General features: G+C 36.4%; 1 protein-coding gene and 1 long non-coding RNA gene across 5 annotated transcripts in view; one reads left to right on the forward strand and one right to left on the reverse strand.

The window, feature by feature from the left end:
- The window catches only part of PSMA3 (proteasome 20S subunit alpha 3), a 27235-nt gene extending 15699 nt beyond the window's left edge, over positions 1–11536 (forward strand). Inside the window, exons 6-11 of the mRNA XM_047767443.1 lie at positions 2274–2346; positions 3633–3698; positions 6814–6860; positions 9521–9588; positions 10928–10992; positions 11381–11536. Coding sequence (XP_047623399.1) covers positions 2274–2346; positions 3633–3698; positions 6814–6860; positions 9521–9588; positions 10928–10992; positions 11381–11425 — 364 coding nt within the window. The 3' untranslated portion in view covers positions 11426–11536. The remainder of the gene's footprint in view (positions 1–2273; positions 2347–3632; positions 3699–6813; positions 6861–9520; positions 9589–10927; positions 10993–11380) is intronic.
- LOC125119877 (uncharacterized) overlaps positions 1–22506 on the reverse strand; it is a 28230-nt gene that overhangs the window by 2316 nt on the left and 3408 nt on the right. Inside the window, exon 4 of one of the 4 annotated variants that reach the window (XR_007133202.1) lies at positions 10875–13302. The exons of 2 other annotated variants lie outside the window; for them this stretch is intronic. This is a non-coding gene — a long non-coding RNA (uncharacterized LOC125119877). Of the gene's footprint in view, positions 1–10874; positions 13303–15199; positions 16514–22506 lie in introns of those variants that run through there. One more of the 4 variants, XR_007133203.1, reaches the window with a different exon arrangement.

The following is a 22506-nucleotide window of genomic DNA, read 5'->3' on the forward strand; positions in this document are numbered from 1 at the left end:
TGTAATCATTTCACAATGTGTATAAATCATCATGATGTTCACCTTAAACTTATAAAGTGATAGTTGTCAATTATTTCTCAGTAAAATTAGGGAAAAAATTTTCTGGAACTAGACCCAGAAATTTTCAGTAAATTGCAAATGGATTTTAAATGTATTCCATGTGGTCATTATTAACTAGGCAACTATAGGGACACTTCAGTTTTCTCATTAATATCTCTCTGACATACTTTATCTTTTTATTTTTTGAGCTGCACTTATTTAGTTTTTTTGTACAGTGATCATCACAATCCAGTTTCACAGGATTTCTATCCCACAACCCAAGCACATCCCCCCACCCCCCAAACTGTCTCCTCTGGAGACCATAAGTTTTTCAAAGTCTGTGAGTCAGCATCTGTTCTGCAAAGTTCAGTCTGTCCTTTTTTCAGATTCCACATGTCAGTGAAAGCATTTGATGTTGGTGTCTCATTGTATAGCTGACTTCACTTAGCATGATAATTAGGTCCATCCATGTTGCTAAAAATGCCAGTATTTCATTCCTTTTAATTGCTAATATTTCCATTGTGTATATGTACCACCCTTCTTTAGCCACTCCTCTGTCAATGGACATTTAGGTTGTTTCTATGTCTTGGCTATTGAAAATAGTGCTGCAATGAACATTGGAGTACATGTATCTTTTTGAGTCATGGTTTTCTCTGGATAGATGCCCAGGAGTGGGATTGCTGGATCAAATGGTAGTTCTATGTTTAGTTTTCTGAGGCACCTCCATACTGTTTTCCACAGTGGTTGCACCAATTTGCAATCCCACCAACAGTGTAATAGGGTTCCTTTTTCTCCACACCCTCTTCAGCACTTATTGTTGTAGACTTTTTTTTTTTTTGTCTTTTTTCCTTTTCTAGGGCTGCTTCCTGTGGCATATGGAGGTTCCCAGGCTAGGGGTCCAATTGGAGCTGTAGCTGCCGACCTACACCAGAGCCACAGCAACTCGGGATCTGTGGTGTGTCTGCAGCCTACACCACAGTTCACAGCAACACCAGATCCTTAACCCACTGAGCAAGGTCAGGGATCAAACCGCAACCTCATGGTTCCTAGTCGGATTTGTAACCACTGCACCACGACGGGAACTCCTGTTTGTAGACTTTTTGATGATGGCCATTCTGGCTGGTGTAAGATGGTACCTCGTGGTTTTGATTTGCATTTCTCTAATAATGAGTGATGTTGAACACCTTTTCATGTGTTTTTTGGCCATCTTTATGTCTTCCTTGGAGAACTGTCTGTTTAGATCTTCTGCCCATTTTTTGATGGGGTGGTTTGTCTTTTTGGTATGGAGCTGCAGAAGGTGTTTATAAATTTTGGAGGTTAATCCCTTGTCAGTGATTCATTTGCAAAGATTTTCTTCCATTCTGTGGGTTGTCTTTTTTGTTTCGTTTAGGGTTTCCTTTGCTGTGCAGAAACTTTTAAGTTTGATTAGGTCCCATTGTTCATTTTTGTTTTTACTGTCATTACTCTAAGAGGTGGATCTGAGAAGATGTTGCTGTCACTTGTGTCAGAGTGTTTGGCCTACATTTTCCTCTAAGAGTTGTGTAGTGTCTGGTCTTATATCTAGGTCTTTAATCCATTTTGAGTTTATTTTTGACTCTCATAAACTTTTAAACAGTTGGTAAAAATGATCTTAAATGGGAGTTGGCTGTTAAGGAGTTCTGTACGTGAAATAACATTAGATGCAGCTGGTTTTTTTTTTTTTTTTTCCTACTTGTAATTTCAAAACATCAGTAATTCGTATGATTGTTTAATACCCTAATTTTAATGTGTTGAGCACAGAAAGTACATTGAACCAGTTTGGTTTATGACCAGAAAAATAACTGGTGGAATACTGGGGAGTAGCCAAAAAAAGAGAGAAGGGCGGAACAAGAGCGTCAGGTAGATTTCAGTTTGTTCTCACATCAGGAATTTTGTCCCCTTGGCTTTTTCTTGGTTATGTCTTTACATTTTGGGCCCTCTTATTGGTTGTCCATCTATCAGTACTCTTCTGTCTACACTGCTGTCTTCTCAGGAGAATTTCATCAGAAAGTTTAATAATAAAAGCACATGAATTTTGAACTACTTCAAATATATACTAGTTTTTATCCAACTATAATTGTCAAAGTGCTTACTATGAGTTACATGGGAATTAGTAGTTGACCTTAGAAAGTATAATTGCATTTTTATCACCATATTTTTAATACTTTAATGGTTTAAGAATGATGGTTTAAAATTATTAATTTACTTTTGTGCAGTTTCATGTTGGGGTCTTACAGTGTGAATGATGGTGCACAACTCTACATGATTGACCCATCGGGTGTTTCATATGTGAGTAGTTTTAAATCATGTGAAAAATCTATTTCTAGTTTAATAGTATCTCATTAGCACTTAAGTCATATATTTGGATTATATGTGTTTAATATTCATTCAAGGAAGGTAACATTTTCTTGTTTAACATTAGTAAGAATATGGACATGAGGTGGAGGAAAAGATTTATGGCTTTCAGTATGCTACTACAGAAACTGCATAGTGGACATAAAATTTTTAATTTTTGTTATTTCCTTTATAACTGTACATATTAAGCTCTTAAAAATGAATATGACACCGTCCCTTTTTTTTTTTGTCTTTTTAGGGCTGCACCTGCAGCATATGGAAGTTCCCAGGCTAGGGGTCCAGTTGGAGCTGTAGCTGCCGGCCTATGCCATAGCCACAGCACTGTGGGATCCGAGCCATGTCTACAACCTGCACCATAACTCTGGCAATGCCATATCCTTAACCCGATTAGCAAAGCCAGAGATTGAACCTGCGTCCTCATGGATATTAGATTCCTTTCTCCTGAGCCACAAACACCCTCCCTTTTTTTTTTCTTTTGTCTTTTTAGGGCTGCACCCATGGTATATGGAGATTCCCAGGCTAGGGGTCTAATCGGAGCTACAGCTGCTGATCTATGCCGCAGCCACAGCAACACCAGATCTGAGCCACGTTTGTGACCTACACCACAGCTCGTGGCAATGCCGGATCCTTAACCCACTGAGCAAGGCCAGGGATTGAACCCACAGCCTCATGGTTCCTAGTCGGATTCGTTTCTGCTGTGCCATGACAGGAACTCCCAAACACTGTCCCTTTTGAAAAAGGATTTTAAATGGAATTTCTTGGACCTTTCTCTAATTAACCTTAAATGTCTTCTGAGATTTTTGTTTTTTATACAAAAAAATGAAGGCTCTTTATGTTTTGTCATTATATACAAGTATAGTTACACAAGTATAAACGGGTATCCTAAAATTTTTAAAAAAAACTTCATTTTCATTGTCATAATGATAGAGATTTTTTCATTCTTATAAAAATGTCTAGTTCATTAAATGTATAATGACATAATTTGCTTTTCTTTGGCTATACCTCTTGAAAATAATCCATGTTATTCTAGACTTAAATTTGATACTTTAATTTTTTTGAGCCCCTTGGTGTTAAAATGTCTTTTGACTATATTTCTCTATATTTGTTTTTGAATGTTATTTAACATACTTTCATTAACCTTTAAATAGAAAGAGTAATCAATAATGATTATATTAATTTAATAATATATATATATTTTGGTGTTTGTTCTTTTTAAATAGGGTTATTGGGGCTGTGCCATTGGCAAAGCCAGGCAAGCTGCAAAGACAGAAATTGAAAAGCTTCAGGTAATACATATTTACTGCTTGAATTTTTGCTATAAACATTATCTTCATGTACTGAGGTTGTATCACCACAAAGTACACCTTTTTTAACTCCAACTGTGGTTTGCTGTTTTGAGTAGCGCTTTCTGAACCATTTAGTGGCTAAATAGTAAAGGTGGCATCATACCTATAGACTTACATCATGGATCCCTTTATTTTGATGGCTGCTTACTATAAACCCTTAATCCAGAAAAACAGAAATTTTCATATAATTTCACAAAATTCATGGAGCCCTGTGAACCTTAGGTTGATAACTCTGGTGTTTCACTGTGTCACTTCCTCTCTGGAGCATAGTTTTTGTCTTTGGAAGTCTTCAACATTATGAGTCTGTACTTTTGCTTCTCTTGCCTTTGTTTCCAGCTAAATAAGGCATGGAATCCCATCATCTATTGGTATGAAAAAGTTTTCTTAGAAATGTGTTGGTTTTCCTTTTAGCCATAAATTGGTAATACTGGAACAGTATCTACCAACTCCTTATTGCTTATCTGAAATTTTACTAAAAGACAGGCTTATGATTTATCAGTATTTTGGGAAATTACAGTGAGAAAAAATTTCATATACATTTAATATTAATGCTGTCCTGGAACCCTACTCAACTAATTACCTCATTCAACTTAATTATCCTTTTATTTGCTTTTTTAGGGCCACACTTATGGCATATGGATTAAAAATATTTTTAGAACAATTAACTTTCCTTTTGTTCTCTGGGGTTAAATCCAGCAAGGAATGGGAACACTGACAAATCATAGCTAAGAATTGAGAAAGATCACTTCACCTGAGAACATGTACACTTAACGGTGAAAAATATGCTCTAAGTTAGAGGTTAGCAAACTGAGGCCCACTGCCTGCTTTTTAAAGTTTTGTTGGAACACAATCACATTCAGTCTGGATGCTTTTGCACTGGTGTAACAGTTGAAAAGTTTAAAAGTTGGAACAGAGACCAAAGACCATATTCCAATGACTTTAAAGTCTAAAATACTTACTACTTGGACCTTTACAAAAAGAGTTTGCCAATCCTGCTCTAAATCATTACTCTGGTCTGTTTTTCTGCTCATGTTCTGTTTACCAACAGTATCACTTTATGAAATAAACTTCATTGACATATGTAAAAATCTATTTGCCATTTAAAATATAGTTTTTAGAATTTGCTCAGATTTGCCTTTGTAAGTTACAATTAATTTACTATAGAACTTAACTTGTAAGGGCAAAGTATGAAGATTGGTGTTTTCTTTTTCTTCACCCCCCAATTTAACATGAAAAAAAATTAATCATCAGAAAAGACACGTACAACAGATAATCTCCATCTAGATAGAAGCTATTATTTTCCAATATTTTACTTATGTTTTTTCCTGAACTATTTGAAACAAAGATTGCAGACATTATGATACTGCATCTTTAAAGGCTTCAGCTTTCATCTCCATAGACTAATACAGTTACCACACTTAAGACATCACCTGATATTCAGTCCATAATAACTGCCTCAATAATCTCAACAATGTCATTTTTAACTGTTTTTCAACCATGATATAATGAAGGTTCATACACTGAGTTTGTTTGCTATATCTCCTCTAACAGTCTTCCCTTCATTCCAGTATTAGTTTTTTAAGGAGCCCATGCCATTTGCTTTTACAGTTGGTCCCATAGCCTTTATGATTTTTTTGTTGTTTTTCCTTGTGGCTAGAGCATCACGTTTTCTAAATACTAAAATACAGAAAGTATTAATGAACCTAGTTTAGAGAGAAATCAAATCACCTTGTCTAGATTGCTATATGGTTATTCCTTATTTTTCACCTTTTTCCATTCTCCTCAGTCAACATATCCAGAATATGAGCATCAGTTTGCTCTTTGCTTCTTGACTTTGTCATGTGTGTTTAGAAACCCATATATCTAAAAAAAATCCTGCATTGGTTACTTCCAGTACCTATAGTATACACATTTCTCTGCTGGGCATCTAATGGCTATTTTTCTACCTAATTTCCAAATGTGCACTTCACTTATCTTTCTTAAAATCAAATCCAATCCAACTGTGTTCTAAGAATCTACTCAAATCTTGGTTCTTCAAAGCTTTCCCAACGTTTTTCATTTTTGTCTTGAATAGTTTTCATGACAGACAACTTATCTCACTCCTTCATTCCTCTGTATCTAGTATATAGAAAGTATTTGTTTTGTTTGCATTTTATTTTCCCGAATTGGTTATGGAGAAAAAAACCCATTTCTTTACCATTTACTTATTTATTTATTTTTGGCTGCACCTGTGGCATGTGGATGTTCCCAGGCCAGGGATCTAACCCAAGCCACAGCCATAACAACATGAGATCCTTAACCCACTGAGCCACCAGGGGACTCCATCTTTGCTGCTCTTTTAAACATCAGGTCTGCCTGTAAACACATTCATAGAGGAGTACAGATTTTTTATAAATTTTAATACTTTTCACAAGATTAGTGGTGCCCAGGGGACATCCAGAATATCTGTTTTGGCATAATTATTAAAAAAAAAACATTAAACTGAATAAAGAACTTTTAGAGAGTTCTGTCACTGAAGCAACCTGGGTTGCTGCCATGGGGCAGATTTGATTCCCTTACCCAGGAACTTCCACATGCTATGGGCACAGCCAAAAAAAAAAAAAAAGCAAAAACTTAGATTCTTTTTGGATTTTAGGTTATTTTCCCTGGTTTTATCTTCTTTTACATTCATTTTTAAAATTTTTTTGCTTTTTAGGGCTGCACCTGTAGCATATGGAAGTTTCCAGGCTAGGGGTCAAATTGGAGCTGCAGCTACCGGCCTACTCCACAGCCACAACAACATGGGATCCAAGCTGTGCCTGTGACCTGTACTGCAGCTCATGGCAACGCTGGATCCTTAACCCACTGAGTGAGGCCAGGGCTCGAACCCGAATCCTCATGGATTCTAGTTGGGTTCGTTACTGCTAAGCCACAATGGCAACTGCATTTCCCTGGTTTTGTATCTGAGAATCTCTCTCAGCAGCATGGTTGCTGATAAAAGTTGTGGAAAAAAATCTGTAAAGTTACACAAGTGAGGAGTGTTCTTCCTTTGACTCATAACTTTAATTTTTTTTAGATGAAAGAAATGACCTGCCGTGATGTTGTTAAAGAAGTTGCAAAAATGTAAGTTGAAACTTTCCTTAGCATTGACAAAAATATTTCTTTTTTTTCCCCATTTTTGGCTGTCCCGGGCCATATGAAGCTCCTGGGCCAGAGATCAGATCCAAGCCGCAGTTGTAGAAACGCTGGATCCTTAACCCACTGTGCTGGGCCAGCCGGGCCAAGGATTGAACCTGTGTCCCAACCGTCCAGGGAAGCCGCTGATCCTGTTGCGCCACAGTGGGAACCAGCATTGACAAAAATACTTCACCTGACCTTACTTTTATACATTAATTCTAAGAGACTGTTTTGTTTGGAAATAACATAGTGCATACTTTTCAGAAGGTGATTCAACATTCTAAGAAGCTTTAGTAAGGAGAATATCCATACTTCAAGTAACAATGAATAGGATGGGAAAAAATAGATTTTGACAAAATATACTCCTGTTTAGCTGACAGAAATCAAGAACTGGAAGATACAGTGAATCTCTAGGGACTTCATTTGATAGCTTTTGACTTCTTGTAAGTCTCGGGAGTCTGAGTAACAGTAACAGTTTTAAGGTCCACAGCTAATTATTTTTCTACATGAACCAAGAAACTGACTCATTTATATCACCTATTAGATTTAGAAAAATAGGTTAAATCATAAGATTTCTTGGAACAAGATGAGCAGCATTTCAAAACATTTAGAAACAGGTTAATAAAGCCTGAAGCAGTGGTTGACATTACAGCTTCATAGAGTACATACACTATGTATCAGTAATAGTAAGCATAAAGCCAGTACACTTCAGTGACTGTGCTTCAAAATTAATGATTATTTTAGATCAGTGTAGGCATTTGGTATTTCAGAATTTTGTGCAAGTGTCTGTGAAGTTTTACATCTAATAATACATGCAAGGAAAAAAGTCCTTTAGAGTTCTATAATATACTTATTTGAATGGTATTCTTAATCTTTAAACTCATAGTTTTAACAAAACCTTAAAACATCAAGTGTTTTATAAATTTTGTACTAATGATCCACCACTCCTGCTACCGCACCCCTTTCCCATGAGACCCTTCCCCCTTCCAGTTCTGAAGAAGCAGAATCCATTCTATGATTCTAGGGACACTAGGAACTGACACAGGATAGAACTACTTAAAAAGTGAATAGTCCTCATTGAGTTGTACAACAGTTTAACATGAACTCAATTTCCTTCATTGAGAAATCTTCTGGAAACCAGCCCTTACCTTTTATGTTTTGGTATAACACTAACACCGATTCATTTCATGTAGGAAAGCCATCCCTTCATCACTTAATCAATGGAGCACTATGTATCTTTTACTTAGTTCTAGAAAATTAAGATGTTGTTTCATATTATAGCAAGGCTTTAGGAATACCTTCCCAAGTAAGGTGTGCAAGGAGTTCACATTGTGGCACAGTGGAAATGAATCTGACTAGGAACCATGGCCTCACTGAGTGGGTTAAGAATCCCGTGTGGCTGTGACTGTGGTGTTGGCCAGCAGCTACAGCTTGGATTCAACTCCTAGCCTGAGAACCTCCACGTGCTGCTAGTGTGGCCCTAAAAAGCAAACAAAACAAAACAGAAAGTAAGGTGTGTAAGATGGTGGAAAAGATAAAATAAGAAAGCTTTGTTTGCTCTGATATTCAAAAACTTTTTTCTTTTTAAATAATCTTATGGGAGGTTCCCGTCATGGCGCAGTGGTTAACGAATCCGACTACGAACTATGAGGTTGCGGGTTCGGTCCCTGCCCTTGCTCAGTGGGTTAAGGATCCGGCGTTGCCGTGAGCTGTGGTGTAGGTTGCAGACGTGGCTCGGATCCCACGTTGCTGTGGCTGTGGCGTAGGCTGGCGGCTACAGCTCTGATTAGACCCCTAGCCTGGGAACCTCCATATGCCGTGGAAGCGGCCAAAGAAATAGCAAAAAGACAAAAAGACAAAAAAAAAAAAATCTTATGTGACAGTGCCCCCTTGTTTACTGCAAGGCCAGGTTAAGGGACATAGAGAATAGTCAATAAAAATATTCCTGCCATAGTTCCTGTTGTGGCTTAGTGGTTAACGAACCCAGCCAGCATCCATGAGGATGTGGGTTCGATCCCTGGCCTTGCTCAGTGGATTAAGGATCCAGCATTGCTGTAAGCTGTGGTGTAGGTCACAGACACAGCTTGGATCTGGCGTTGCTGTGGCTGTGGCTGCTGAGGCATAGGCCAGCAGCTACAGCTCTGATTTGACCCCTAGCCTGGGAATCTCCTTATGCCGCAGGTGCAGTCCTAAAAGACAAAAAAAAAAAAAAATATTCTGCCAAGAAGGTGCAGATTGAAGAGACCACTAGATGTAAACTAATGAATTCGTTTAAATAAAATCATTAATGAGCAGAAAGAAATATCTTGAAAAGGCACATGTAGTGATGGCCTTTTCCTATTTGAATATATGTTCCTTATGAGATATCTTTTAGTTCTGTCTCTAAAAGAATTATCAAAATAAACAACTTTGGTTGTAAATGTTTAAGATATATTGAATCCTTTGTAGCAAGATTTTAATTTTTTATCAATCCTTGTGTAATACAGATTATGTATATAGTCTATTAATATTTATATTAGGCATGACTATTCTAACTTATTGAGTAGGTGCATGAACTATGTTTATAGATGACCAAATGAATGTTAATTTTCCCTTTTCTGTTCTAGAATTTACATAGTACATGATGAAGTTAAGGATAAAGCTTTTGAACTAGAGCTCAGCTGGGTTGGTGAAAGTAAGTTTTTTCTTTATGTTTATTTGCTCTCAGAGTCTTCTATACTAAATTCAGTGCTGGGTACTTTTCTAAAAAAGAATTTATAATGGCATATACATATAATAAAAGTACACAAAGAACAAACTGATAAACTTTCACAACATGGTTATTATGCTCATGTAACCACTGCTTTGGTCAGCAGATAAATGAGCCTCCCAGATATAACCCCTTATGCCTCCTTGAAATCATAGCTCTCACCTTTCCCCCAAAGTAACTACTATCCTGAATTCTAACACCATAGATAGTTTTTGCCTGTTGTTAATTTTTTTCTTTTTTGGTCACACTCATGGCATGCATGAGTTGCTGGGCCAGGGATTGAACCTATACCACAGCAGCACCCTTGGCTCCTACAGTGACAACATGGGATACTTAACCCACTGTGCCACAAGGGAATTCCAAATTTTATATAAATGGAATTCAGCACTATTTTTGTTCCTGATTTAACAGATTTGTGTAAATCATTTTGTGTTATGTATAGTAGTATTTGTTCAATTGACTTGCTATAATGTTCTGTTGTCTGAATATACCACACTTTGTTCATCTTTTCTGCTGATAGAATTGGGCTCTTTCCAGCGTATGTATTTCACTAAAATGCATAACTGCATCTGTGGACATCTTGTACATTTATTTTGGTACACATAGGTAGCATTTGTTATAAATATACATAAGAGCTGCCTTGCTGAGTCATCAAATACTCACATGCTTATTAACTGTGTTAACAGATGTTGGCCACAATGTATTCTGACCACTGGGTGCCTTTCTAATACAAATAAAGCCAAAACAAATTTAGGAGGTACTCTTTTTTTCTCCTTTCTAGCATGGCAACCATAGGGCTTCATGGGCAGCTTTTAAAATCTAATCATGCTGTGAATTGAATGCACAGGAATTATTTTTTCCTTTTCTTTTTACTCCTGCACCTGCTGTGGCATATGGATGTTCCCAGGCAAGAGCCTGCAGCTGTGGCCCACATTACAGCCACGGCAACACCAGATCTGACCTATGTCACAGCTTGCAGCAATGCCGGATCCTTAACCCACTGAGCAAGTTAGGGATCAAACCCAAATCTTCACAGAGACTAAGTCAGGTTCTTAACTCGCTGAGCCACGTGAGGGTAAGTCACAGAAGAATTTATTTGTTATAAGAGCTAAATTTGGGCACATTTAATATGTAGGAAAAACAAAAAGTTCAAACAACCTGGTATTTCCTGTGGATTGTTGGCTAGATTGCTTGGTATTGCAAATCACAACTATAGTCCTCATTTTTAATTCACTTCAATATATATATATGGCTTAATTTACAGTAACAAAAGGAAGACATGAAATTGTTCCAAAAGATATAAGGGAAGAGGCAGAGAAATACGCTAAGGTAAGCCACAGCATGAAAACTATTCGAACTGAAGGTATCATGGAAATATGATGAATATGTTGAATTCTGTTAAATAACACTAAAGAAGAGTTTAGCTGAGCTAAGGATAGAAATTTTCTAGGTTATCCTCAATGGGGATTAAAGCTGCCCTGGTTCCAAAAGAATTTTTTCGTGCATGTGAAAATGGCAGGGTTTTTTCCAGGACATTTAATGCTTTCATATAGTGAGCATTCTATCAAGAATATAGTAATTGATTGTTAGAGCAAGATAAACTTAGCTATCCTTTACTTGGCTGTCTTATTCTAAACCATTGTTCATTTTTTACCTATAGTCAGGTTGTTACAGCAATGCTAAAAATTTATTTTAAACATTATTTTCTTCTTAACAGGAATCTTTGAAGGAAGAAGATGAATCAGATGATGATAACATGTAACACCTACTTCAGCATCTATTTTAAATTTCTAATACAGTCCCGTGTATTATTCAGCCCTGTGGATTACTATATACCCACTACCAGTTTTCATTAAATTCTTGTCTTATAACAGTTGAAGTTTGGTTAATATCTGACAAATTGTTGGAGATATCTGAGCACTATTTATTCAGTACTAGAATGTAGATTTATGCCTCTTTTAAAATTCCTTAAACTACTGCAAACAGAGGCTTTGGAATCAGATTAATTCAAAACCCCATTTCATCACTCATCTAGGAATCTAAAGATCATATCCTGTATACAGAAATACTTACAAACTTAGCAGGCAGTTAATTGATGCCACTGCCCAATTTTGTTATTTACTGACATGACTGTTGGTCATCAGCCATTGTTAACCTTTAGGTGTAATGCATGAAGAAAGATGTTTTAGGTTAGAGAGTCAAGAATTTTGGAGTTCTCTTACAACATAGTGGGTTAAGGATCCAGTGTTGTCACTGCACTGGCTTGGGTCACTGCTATGGTGTGGGTTTGATCCCTGGTCTGGGAACTTTCACGAGCCTTGGCCAGGCGTGGGGGGGGGAGGAATGATCCACAAAACCCTATCACCTGTCACCTAGGAAATTTCTTGATCTGTAAAGTTCAAATAAAAATAGTATTTGGAGTTCCCTGATGGCCTAGTGGTTAAGAATTTGGCATTGTCACTGCTGTGGTTAGGGTTAGATCCCTGGCCTAGGGATTTCTGGATGCTGTGGGCGAGGCCATAAAAAATTTTTTTATGCTAAATAAATTAGAATATATATGGAAGAGCTTTGTCAACAGAACCGTTGCTGAGTGGAATAATCGGTATTGTGGCCTTCAAGGAATGGTAGCACTTAGAGCAGGAAGAAACTGAACTTAGGCCAAGTATGCCAGGTACACACACCCCCATTATTGGGCTCATGCCAGTATCACTCCATTCAACTGTCAGGCTTTCCTAAGAAGGTAATCTAAGTCACTGAGTTTAGCGGCAGGGTGGTGTGGTAGACTTTGAGCAAGCGGCAGGGTGGTGTGGTAGACTTTGAGCATCTGTGTAGTTTAAATAGCAAATCACTATGTGAATAGTTAACTACTATATAAACAACTCAAAGCCAGTATCTCATTACCATGGCTACATGGTCAAATTACCTGCTACATTTTATGACTCATACATTTAAGTTGGAATGACAGTAGTGACCTTGGACAAACACCTCAACATTAAGTTGGATCTATCTATGGACAGATAATAAGCTATCCTAAATAAGCTAATCTCTGGCCAGTCTACACTTTTCCAACTTCCAACATATGAATGGCATAAGATTCTCCTATTTTTATTGTACTGTGAGTACATCTGTTCTTAAATTCACATTGGAATAGCTAATAACCCTCTTTCAAAGAAAAGACAACAGTTCTTTAAAAAACTTATATATGAGCAGCTAAGCCACCTCAAAACATACATCAGATAACTCTAAGAACTATTTAAGCAGATATACCTAGCCTTCCAGGTATTATAAAAGAAATTAACAATTGTTTTCCTACATACTATACACAGAATTAATAAATAATCTTAAATTCAACTGTAAATTCAACTTTGTAACCACACCACTGAGATGTGATTAATCTCTGAGGGGGGAAAAAAGTTGCTATATTTTACTTTGACAATGTTACAAATTTATTTTCAGAAAAGGCTGAATATCTTATTACTGTAAACTTCTTGATACTGGTACCTAAAAAAAAAAAAAAAAGTTTTAAAGAATCAAGTTTTTGGTTTAGAAATTACAAATAATAGAATATATTTAGAGTATAAAAGTACTTATCTGATAAGACTATCCATTTGCTTTCATTTCTATCATTCATAAAGGAACCTAAAAAATAGGAAAAATCAACTTGTAGGTCCTCATTAAGTGACCAAAACATTTAAAATACCCTTAAAATTGGGATTAATATTTCTCATTATAAAAAAAATCTACTCATCAAATGCTATTAAGAAATTCACAAAAGAAAAAAAAGTCAAGTCTTAATGTAAAACACTCAATTCTAATACTGTTTCTATAACTCTGAGATTCCTCCCCTTTGGAAATAAACCTTACTTTGCAGCACTTTACCATGTATGTACAGTATTTGCCATGCCAAGGCTATTTCCTACCTGGTCTTTCCAAGGACTCCCACACCTGAGAAAGAAAGCCTTCTGAAATAACTGACAGATTTCTCCCTCTCAAAACCCTTTACATGTTTCCCATTTAATAGTTTTCAAACTTTTTTTTTTAAAAGGAACTCCAAAACATAAGAGTGCAGCTCTTAACTCCAAAAAGTAAGGCTTCTGTTCCATTACTGACTCAGGTATATGTCTGTATTACAGTGTTTACTGTAACAAAATTTACTATAATAAATATATTTCTCCTCTCCTGCCCTCCCATGGGAATTATTCCAAGAAATTACTGAATTGCTACTGGTAAGCACACATAGGTATTCAAAGGCTAAAGTATACATTTTAAAAATTGAAATAATTCATACTAGTTAACTACAGGGTAAGGTATACTATTTAAAAACACTGGTTCAGAAATGTACTGATCAGAGGTTTCTAAATTAAGACAATGGTTTATGATTTGAATAGATTTGGGAAATCTAAGCTCAGGAAATATATAAACTTTGGGTCTATTCATTCGTAGTAGCATGGTAATGGGATTTTTCTTATTAAAATAAGACAGGGCTTCCTCTTTGCCACCACTGTAACCACACTTTCAGCATAAGGAAACTAGCGTCATAATTAAAAGAAGGATGGTGGTTTATAAGCTAATGTACATTCCATATAAGTTTTGTCACTTAATAATTGTCACTTTGGGCAAGTTACTTCTGTTCTCTATAAAATGAGGATTAAATACCATTTAAAATGATATACAAAACAGGAATACTCAGATGTAAATTTAAATTTATACAAGATTTTGTTTTGAAAATTATAAAATGTTGATGAGGGAAGGACTAAATAAACTGATTAGAAGATTCAGTGTTATTATTAATTCTCCCTAAACTGATTTATAGACTGGATATAAAACCCAATCAAATTTGCAAAAGGTATTATTGGGGGGAGGGGTGTAAAGAAATCAACAAGCTATTTCTAAATTTGGGAAAGGAATTAGGTTAGCCTAAAAAACAATTTGAAAAAAAAAAAATTTACAAGACCCATGCCATCTTATTTCAAGACTCACTGTACAATTAATGGAACAGACATATTACTAATGGAAAACCAACACCAAAACCCAGGCCATAATACTTTGTACCATATACAAAAATTAACTCAAAGTGATCATAAGCCAAAATGTACTTCAAACTAAAACTTCTGAATGAAAACAGAAAATCTTGTGACTTTGACTTTAAAAAGAGTTCGGAAGACTACAACAAAAGCATGATATACAAATGAAAAAAAAAAATAAAATGACAAACAATTTCACCAAAATTAAAAGCTGCTTTCCTTTAAGTGAATAAAAAGAAAAACTCTAGGGGAAAATATCTGCAAATCACCTATCAGACAAAGGACATTTGTCCAGAACATATACAAAGAACTCTCAATGAGGTAATAAAACAACCCAATTTCTTAAAATAGGCAAAAGACTCAGACAATTCACAACTAATTCCTTCTGGAGTTCCCATTGTGAAATGATTCCGACTAGTACTCATGAGGATGTGGGTTCGATCCCTGGCCTTTTCAGTTGGTTAATAAGGATCTGGTGTTGCAGCGAGCTGTGGTATAGATCACAAATTGAGCTTGGATCCTGAGTTGCTGTGGCTGTGGTATAGGCTGGCAGCTGTAGCTCCAATTTGACCCCTAACCTGGAAACTTTCATATGCTGCACCTGGGGCCCTAAAAAGCAAAAACAAAAATATTCCTTCTTTAACCATCCTACCCCTTCAAGAAGTAATCACCATATTATACATATCTCTTCAAGAATAAATTTTCTGTAATAGAGTAAATGCTAGTGTAATTATAAAGACTGTTGAAGAGCAAGGGTCCTCACACACCTTGAATTTGTGATTAGGACTCTGATTTGAATTTCACTGTGGAACCATGACATGGAATTTTAGAAGACTGAAAATTTAAGAGTGAGCAGCAATCAAGTGATAGTAGTAAAGATTCAAATGTAAATGCAATGATACAATGTATCATACTGCCAGGAAAACTTAAAGCTAAATAATATATAATTCTTTCTCTAGTTGGAAAAACAAACACATTTAAAAGTCACTAGCAAGGTATATTGGAAATATGTGTGAGTGTAATAAGTATACATTCCCTGTATATATATTCTGATCCATAAATGTGTGCTTTGGGAAGAGAGTGGGAACAGAAGGCAAACCCTGACAAACAAGGAAGGGAATTTGGGGCCAGTTTACTGAATATCTAGTGGATAAGCTCTCTAATCAGTGAATTTATGAGAAAAATTAAGGGTGTGTGTGTGTTTATGTATGTATGTGTGGATGGAGGATGAAGTTGTAGGGCATGATGGATACTTGGGAAAACTTTTTCCCCATTGGATCTTTAAAGAAATACACGCCTCAGAAATATAAGCACATCACTAGATCACAAAAAGAGAGAGTATCTGGTAGAAACTTCAGTAGATGGTTTCTAATACCTTATGATTCAGCCTCAGTTCTCTGAACATTTCCAACATGAGGGTGGATAAAGAGCCAGGGAGCTGATAAGGGCAAAACTGCCTAAGTATTCAGAGATTAAAAAAGCATCTTTCATATTTTACTGACAGGTCAAGAGAAAGAACAGCTCTGACTTAAGACAGGCCAGGTCAGTATGGTAAAGGAAAATTTTATACAACACTCCTGCAGAAGAACCTTAACAGGGAGTTCCCATTGTGGTTCAGCGGGTTAAGAACCTGACATAGCATCCGTGAGGATGCGGGTTTGATCCCTGGCCTCGATCAGTGGGTTAAGGATCTGAGATTGTCGTGAGCTGTGTGGGGTGGGTCAAAGGTGCAATTCGGATCCGGTGTTGCTGTGGCTCAGGAATAGGCCACAGCTGCAGCTCCCTTCTGACCCCAGTCCAGGAACTTCCATACACCAGAGGTTTGGCTGTAAAATGAAAAGAAAAAAAGAGAAAAAAAAGGAATCTTAATGCAAGATTCCCCTACGAGCAATATGAAGGGATTCAGGTTTACATTGAAAATATGTTCTACAGACATGTTCTATTAACACCCAATTAGAAGTGCACTTCATAGGATAAACATAAGTCACAGATGATTCACTGTTTAGAACTAAAAGTTATATTTACTCACTATCTTACTAACAAAAGATTAACATCATTTTACTGCAACCTTTCCCCCAAAGACAGTCAATATTCACAATGTGGCACATTTCTATTCTAATTACCATTTGACCTTTCACCTGTTCCTCCTGAAAAATGGATTAAGTGTAGCAGAATGCAGTTCTCACACATGTCCAGAGCAAAGATCTACTAGAAATGAATATAGATATACTTCCTTCACGGGCAACATCATGACTCATTCATACGGAAACTGTTTGACATGGAAAGCCGAAATGGCAAGCCACCAATGTTGGCAAGTCATACACTAATTATTTCTGACAACAAAAAGTTTTTCTTCCTTGTCAACTGTTTTATTGTAGGAACCCACATGAAGCTTTCTGACAAATGACTTCATGTGTAGACATGAAGGGCCATTTTCCCTTCCATCTAGATATTTGGACAGCTTTCAAAATGAATTTCGGAAGAGGTGCTTTAAACATGAAACTCAGATTCATCTTCTCTAAATCCATTCTTTTCCCTAAATGGAAATCTGACAAAACAGGAAGTGCTTGGCAGCACAGAGAAGCAAGTTTTGCGGCTCAAGCATTTACTGCTAATAGACTAGTTCTTCATGACTATGTAAAAAAAAAAATGCAGAACTATACATTTGAGAAGAAAACAGCAAAACTTTGCCTTGGTTACCAAGGTTCCCTTGGTAATTTAAAGGCCTTAAAAAGACAGTATCACATGAAACACAGAGGAATCAGAAACAGGAAGATGGCTTTTCTGTTACGCTACTTCATGTAAGAATCCCCAGTTCTGACGCCGAATGACCAAGATCTAAGCCACCAAAATTATACAAACACGGCAAGGAGTTTTGAGACCGCACATAAAGACTAAGAAACACAAAAAGAAAAAAAGAAAATCAAAAAAAGATTTTGGTTTGGTTTAAGGAAACCTACTTGGGGAAAATCATTGGCTTATGCTTGCCAAAGGATGTGAATATAAATACAATACCTTAACTACAAATAAATACAAATATCCACCCTTAAGTGGGCCATTAGAATTAGCAGAGAAATACACTACCAAACATATCTTAAGAAAGAATCCCTCCCCCAAGACTTCTTCCAGCTGCCATCCCTCACCCCCAATTCCACTGCTAAAGCATTTTAAGATACAATTAATTAACACTTGCGGCATATGGAGGTTCCCAGGCTAGGGGTCGAATCAGAGCTGCTGCTGCCAGCCTAAACCACAGCCACGCCAGATCCAAATCATGTCTGCGATCAACACCACAGCTCACAGCAATGCCAGATCCTTAACCCACTGAGCAAGGCCAGGGATTGAACCCACAACCTCATGGTTCCTAGTCGGATTCCTTTCTGCTGTGCAGCGACAGGAACTCCTGCATCTTTACTTTTAAGACATCACACTTAAGGGTACAGCAGTATAACACGGTGACTACTAAATGATAACGCTACCAAACAAATGTAAAACACTTATCTAAACTATAGGTTCAGACCCACAGTAAATCATAAAATCGATTTTTTATCAGTTGATATCAAAACCAATTTTTGGGTCACAGTTTTGTTTTTTAATAATCTACAGGAGAAAATACTGGAGTACACTGTACTTTCATTTGTTGTAGGTATGGGCAGTACACATACATACGTGGAATAGAAACCTCACTATAATGAAATTAATCAATAACCTTGTTTAGCTTTATTTATCTGTTTTACCACTTGTATATAAAACAGTGAAGTAGGTAGGACATCAAAGCTTCTGTCAATTTGACCTTATGTGATAAGACTAGCAGTAACTTCCGTAAGTGCTAAAATTATGAAGTCAATGTCTGATACTTCTGATTTTCAGGGGCTGTCAATTCACTTGCCATTAAATATTAGAAGTATGCTTAGGGATTATTTGAAAATTATGGTGCTGGACTGGAACTGTTAAGTATCAAGAGCTGTAAATACCTAGCTCCATGTCCCTTATACTCATGCAAACACTCATCCAGAGTAATGTACCCAACCAATGAGAACAGACTTATGATCAGAAAACAGAACATTTGGTCTTTCAAATCCAATGTTTCCATATTAGGATATTTATTCAATCCAACATCCCACTGAGCTATTGTAAAAATTCTGAGAATTTTTGAGCTAAGAGTACATAATTTACACTTTAGTTCTAGGAATACCTACTATGAGCCTGAGTGATACATATTTTTGGATAGGTAAAAAGTAGATTTATGGAGACAGAATGGACCTCTCAGAAGGCAAGAGCAGCCTGGAAGATACACATTCCATAGACAAAATGTGGGTCATTTCAAAAGGGTTGAGAGTGGCTGAGCCTGATATCATATCTCCCAATTTCCCACCATTTCCATTTCTTCTAAATCTAGTGGCATAGATGCCATCAATATATCAGTAACCAAAGATCAAGTGAGTGTCCTCATGAAATATCTCACCAAGGAGTTCCCTGGTGGCCTAGCGGTTAAGGATTCAGTGTTATCACTGCTGCCGCATGGGTTTGATCCCTGGCCCGGGGAACTGGCACAGGGATGGTCAAATAAATAAATAAAGAGGAACTATCTCATCCAGTTCCTATTCTCAGACTACTCCTACTTTCATGTCTAAAGGCATTATAGTATGGTGACAAGAAAAATGCACTTGGAGAGTGAGATTATGAGTTTAATAACCGACTGAGCCAGATAGTTTGTATATTCTGTTACTAGAAGCAGATGTACCCTGAGTTCAGGCTAAACTTTTTGCAAATTTGGATCACGGGGATGAGGAAGATGAGTGGGTGGGCAGATCTTGAAAAATCAGCTACTACCAGAAAACAATCCCTCTGGTGGTTAATTAGACATATTTACCCTTCTAAAAAATAACATGAAATCATTCTAATAAAAATTTTGACCTGTGGCTAGTCCCCAGAGTGATCTACCCCACACACATTCTGGAATCTGACCCAATTCCTAAACCTCAAGTGATCTCATTTTAAGTAACTGATCAGGCAAGATATTCCTAGTTTACAAAAACTGACAAAGCACATTTTTACTGACAAGAGTTGTTGATTAAATGTCACCTTTTAGCTTACTATACCTTTTTATAAAGTGTCGCTCCACAAATGAGTTCTACTAAGTGCCAAGGCCAGTGATAGGTCCTAAACCTACAAAAGTCCCAATAAGGTACAGTTCTCTGTCTATAAGATGTCATAACTTAGTGAAGGACACGAGTGGACAAAAAGCTAAAATGCAATATAGAAAGTGGTAGGAATCATGTAAAAGCAAATAAATGAAATTCATATGGACAGATTACTACAGTTGCAGAGGTATCAAGGAAAGCATCACTTAAAAAGCACCTTGTGAACATGTGGTGATAGGGCAACATTCCAGGTGGTGGGAAAAGTATGAATAAAAACAAAGAACTGGGAAAATAGAGAGCTTTTATAGGGAAGACAGGATAGTTCTAGTGCGACTACAGCAAAGAATACCTGAAGGGAAGAAGTAGGAAGTAAGTTGAGAGAGAGATTGATACAACATTCAGGAAGGTCCTGAATGGGAGGCAGAGTCTAGATGCTTTGTTTCTGTATGTAAATACAATAACAAATTTCTTTAAATCTCTCTTGGGATGACAGACATTTTGGAATAGCACTATACACACTAAGTTTCGAGCATAATTCTAAGTACTTTACATATATTAACTCACTTAAAACTAATCCTAACTAGGTCAGCTCTATTGCCATCCTTAGTTTACAGATGAGGCAGGTACTAGAGACTAACACAGTGCTGGAGATTATACTTCAACAAACTCATAGGAAAAGATTTGTGGTTACCATAGGTGGGGAATAGGAGGGGGGAATTAGATGAGGCACAAACTTTCAATTTTAAGATAAGCAGTAGGGACATAATGTACATGTTAAATAAAACTAACACCACTGTAAGTTATATATGAAAGCTGAGTAAAGAGTAAATCTTAAGAATTCAAGAGTAAATCTTAAGAATTCTTATCACAAGGAAAAATATTTTCTATCTGTATAAGATGATGAATATTCACTAAACTTACTGTGGTCATCATTTCATGATTTAAGTCATCTTTATGCTGTACACAACTTACACAGTGCTATACGTTAATTATATCTCAAAACTGGAAGAAGGAAAAAAAGAAAGAAAAACTAACCTTTCTTTAAATTAGTTTGAGGATCATCTGGTTTTCCTGCACTTATTTTACTTATTAATTTAGGTTAACTTTTCAAGTTGTACTTTCAAAACCAGAAATAAGAAAGCCCTAATAAAAGCACCAAAAAGTCTAATGGAAGAATGGAATTAAAAGTCAGAATGTAGAAAATAGTGTAATACATTTTGTATCTATTCAAAAACCCTCAGCAAAAATAATGAAAATCGAACAGGAAGTCTTTATGGAAAATATCTACAGCAAATTACCACTAATAAACTCAAGAGAATTTAAGAATAAAATATCAAACTCTTAACACATAAATGGAGAGAAGTCTTGAATAGACAACTTGTCTACAAATAAGAATCAGAAAGTGAAATTATGGTAAGACAGCCCGCTTCACAGTTAACAACAAAAATGTTACAAAGAGAAAGAAAATTCAACATATTTTAACTTAGCAAATGATTATAGTTACAGACTACTTGATGCTGGTAGCTAAATTCACAGGGAAGGTGACAGGGTAAATTATATCTTTTGGAAAACAACATGGCAATGTTTTAAGAGTCATAAAAATGTTCATACAATGACCCCCCTTTTTTTTTTCTTTCCTTTTTTGTCTTTTTAGGCAAAGAAGTTCCTGGCTAATGGAGTTCCCAGGCTATGGGTCAAATCGGAGCTGTAGCTGCTGGCCTACACCACAACCAAAGCAACACCAGATACTAGCCACATCTGTGACCTACACCACAGGTCACAGCAATGCCAGACTCTTAATCCACTGAACTGAGGATAGGGATTGAACCTGCGTCCTCTTGGATTCTAGTCAGATTCATTTCTGCTGAGCCATGATGGGAACTCCCCATATGGTGACCTTTTAAATCAATCCTACAAGAACAGTGCAAAAAACAGAAAATACTGTATGAACATAGATGATAACTACAGTATTTAAGAGCTAGAAACCTAAATGGTCGAGGAATAGAAATATGAGGTTAAAGATAAAACACTTTGATAGAATGTTTTCAGACATTAACATTATTGTGAAGACCATGCAGTGACAATGAATGCCTATTACTATGTTAAGGAACAAAGAAAATAAAAACTTCCCTAAGTCTAAAGACAGAATATATATACAGACAGGAAGAAGGCCATTTAAAAAATCTAATGATAGGGTGGGATTAGAAGTGAATGGTGAAGTCCACTTTGATCTGTAAAGTTTAAAAATAATACAAAACAAAATACAATCTTTGTTTTCTGCCACATCCCAGCTTTTAAGGCCTTTTAGATGTTCCTAAATCTATAAAGGACTAGCACCCATACAATTCTGATATGCAGCTAATTCTAGAAACCTTGACCAACTGGCTTCACACAGTTTTCCCAATGTAATTTTTAATCAGTCATCCTCTCCAAATTGGTTTACTCACTGTCCCAAACATGGCTTTTCTTATGTAACTGCATCCTTGCTCACAATCTCCATTCACTTAGAATGACTTCCCTTCTTCTAATTTTACATACTACATACCACTAACCTTGAAAAGCCTTCAATGATGGCTCAACAAATGATGGCTTTTTGTTGGTACTACAATTTGTGTTTTTAAAAACAATTAGAGCTAACTGTGTACTGATCTTTTGACAAATCAATTTTTGTAGGG

Source organism: Phacochoerus africanus, chromosome 2 (assembly GCF_016906955.1).
Source record: "Phacochoerus africanus isolate WHEZ1 chromosome 2, ROS_Pafr_v1, whole genome shotgun sequence".
NCBI lineage: Eukaryota > Metazoa > Chordata > Mammalia > Artiodactyla > Suidae > Phacochoerus > Phacochoerus africanus.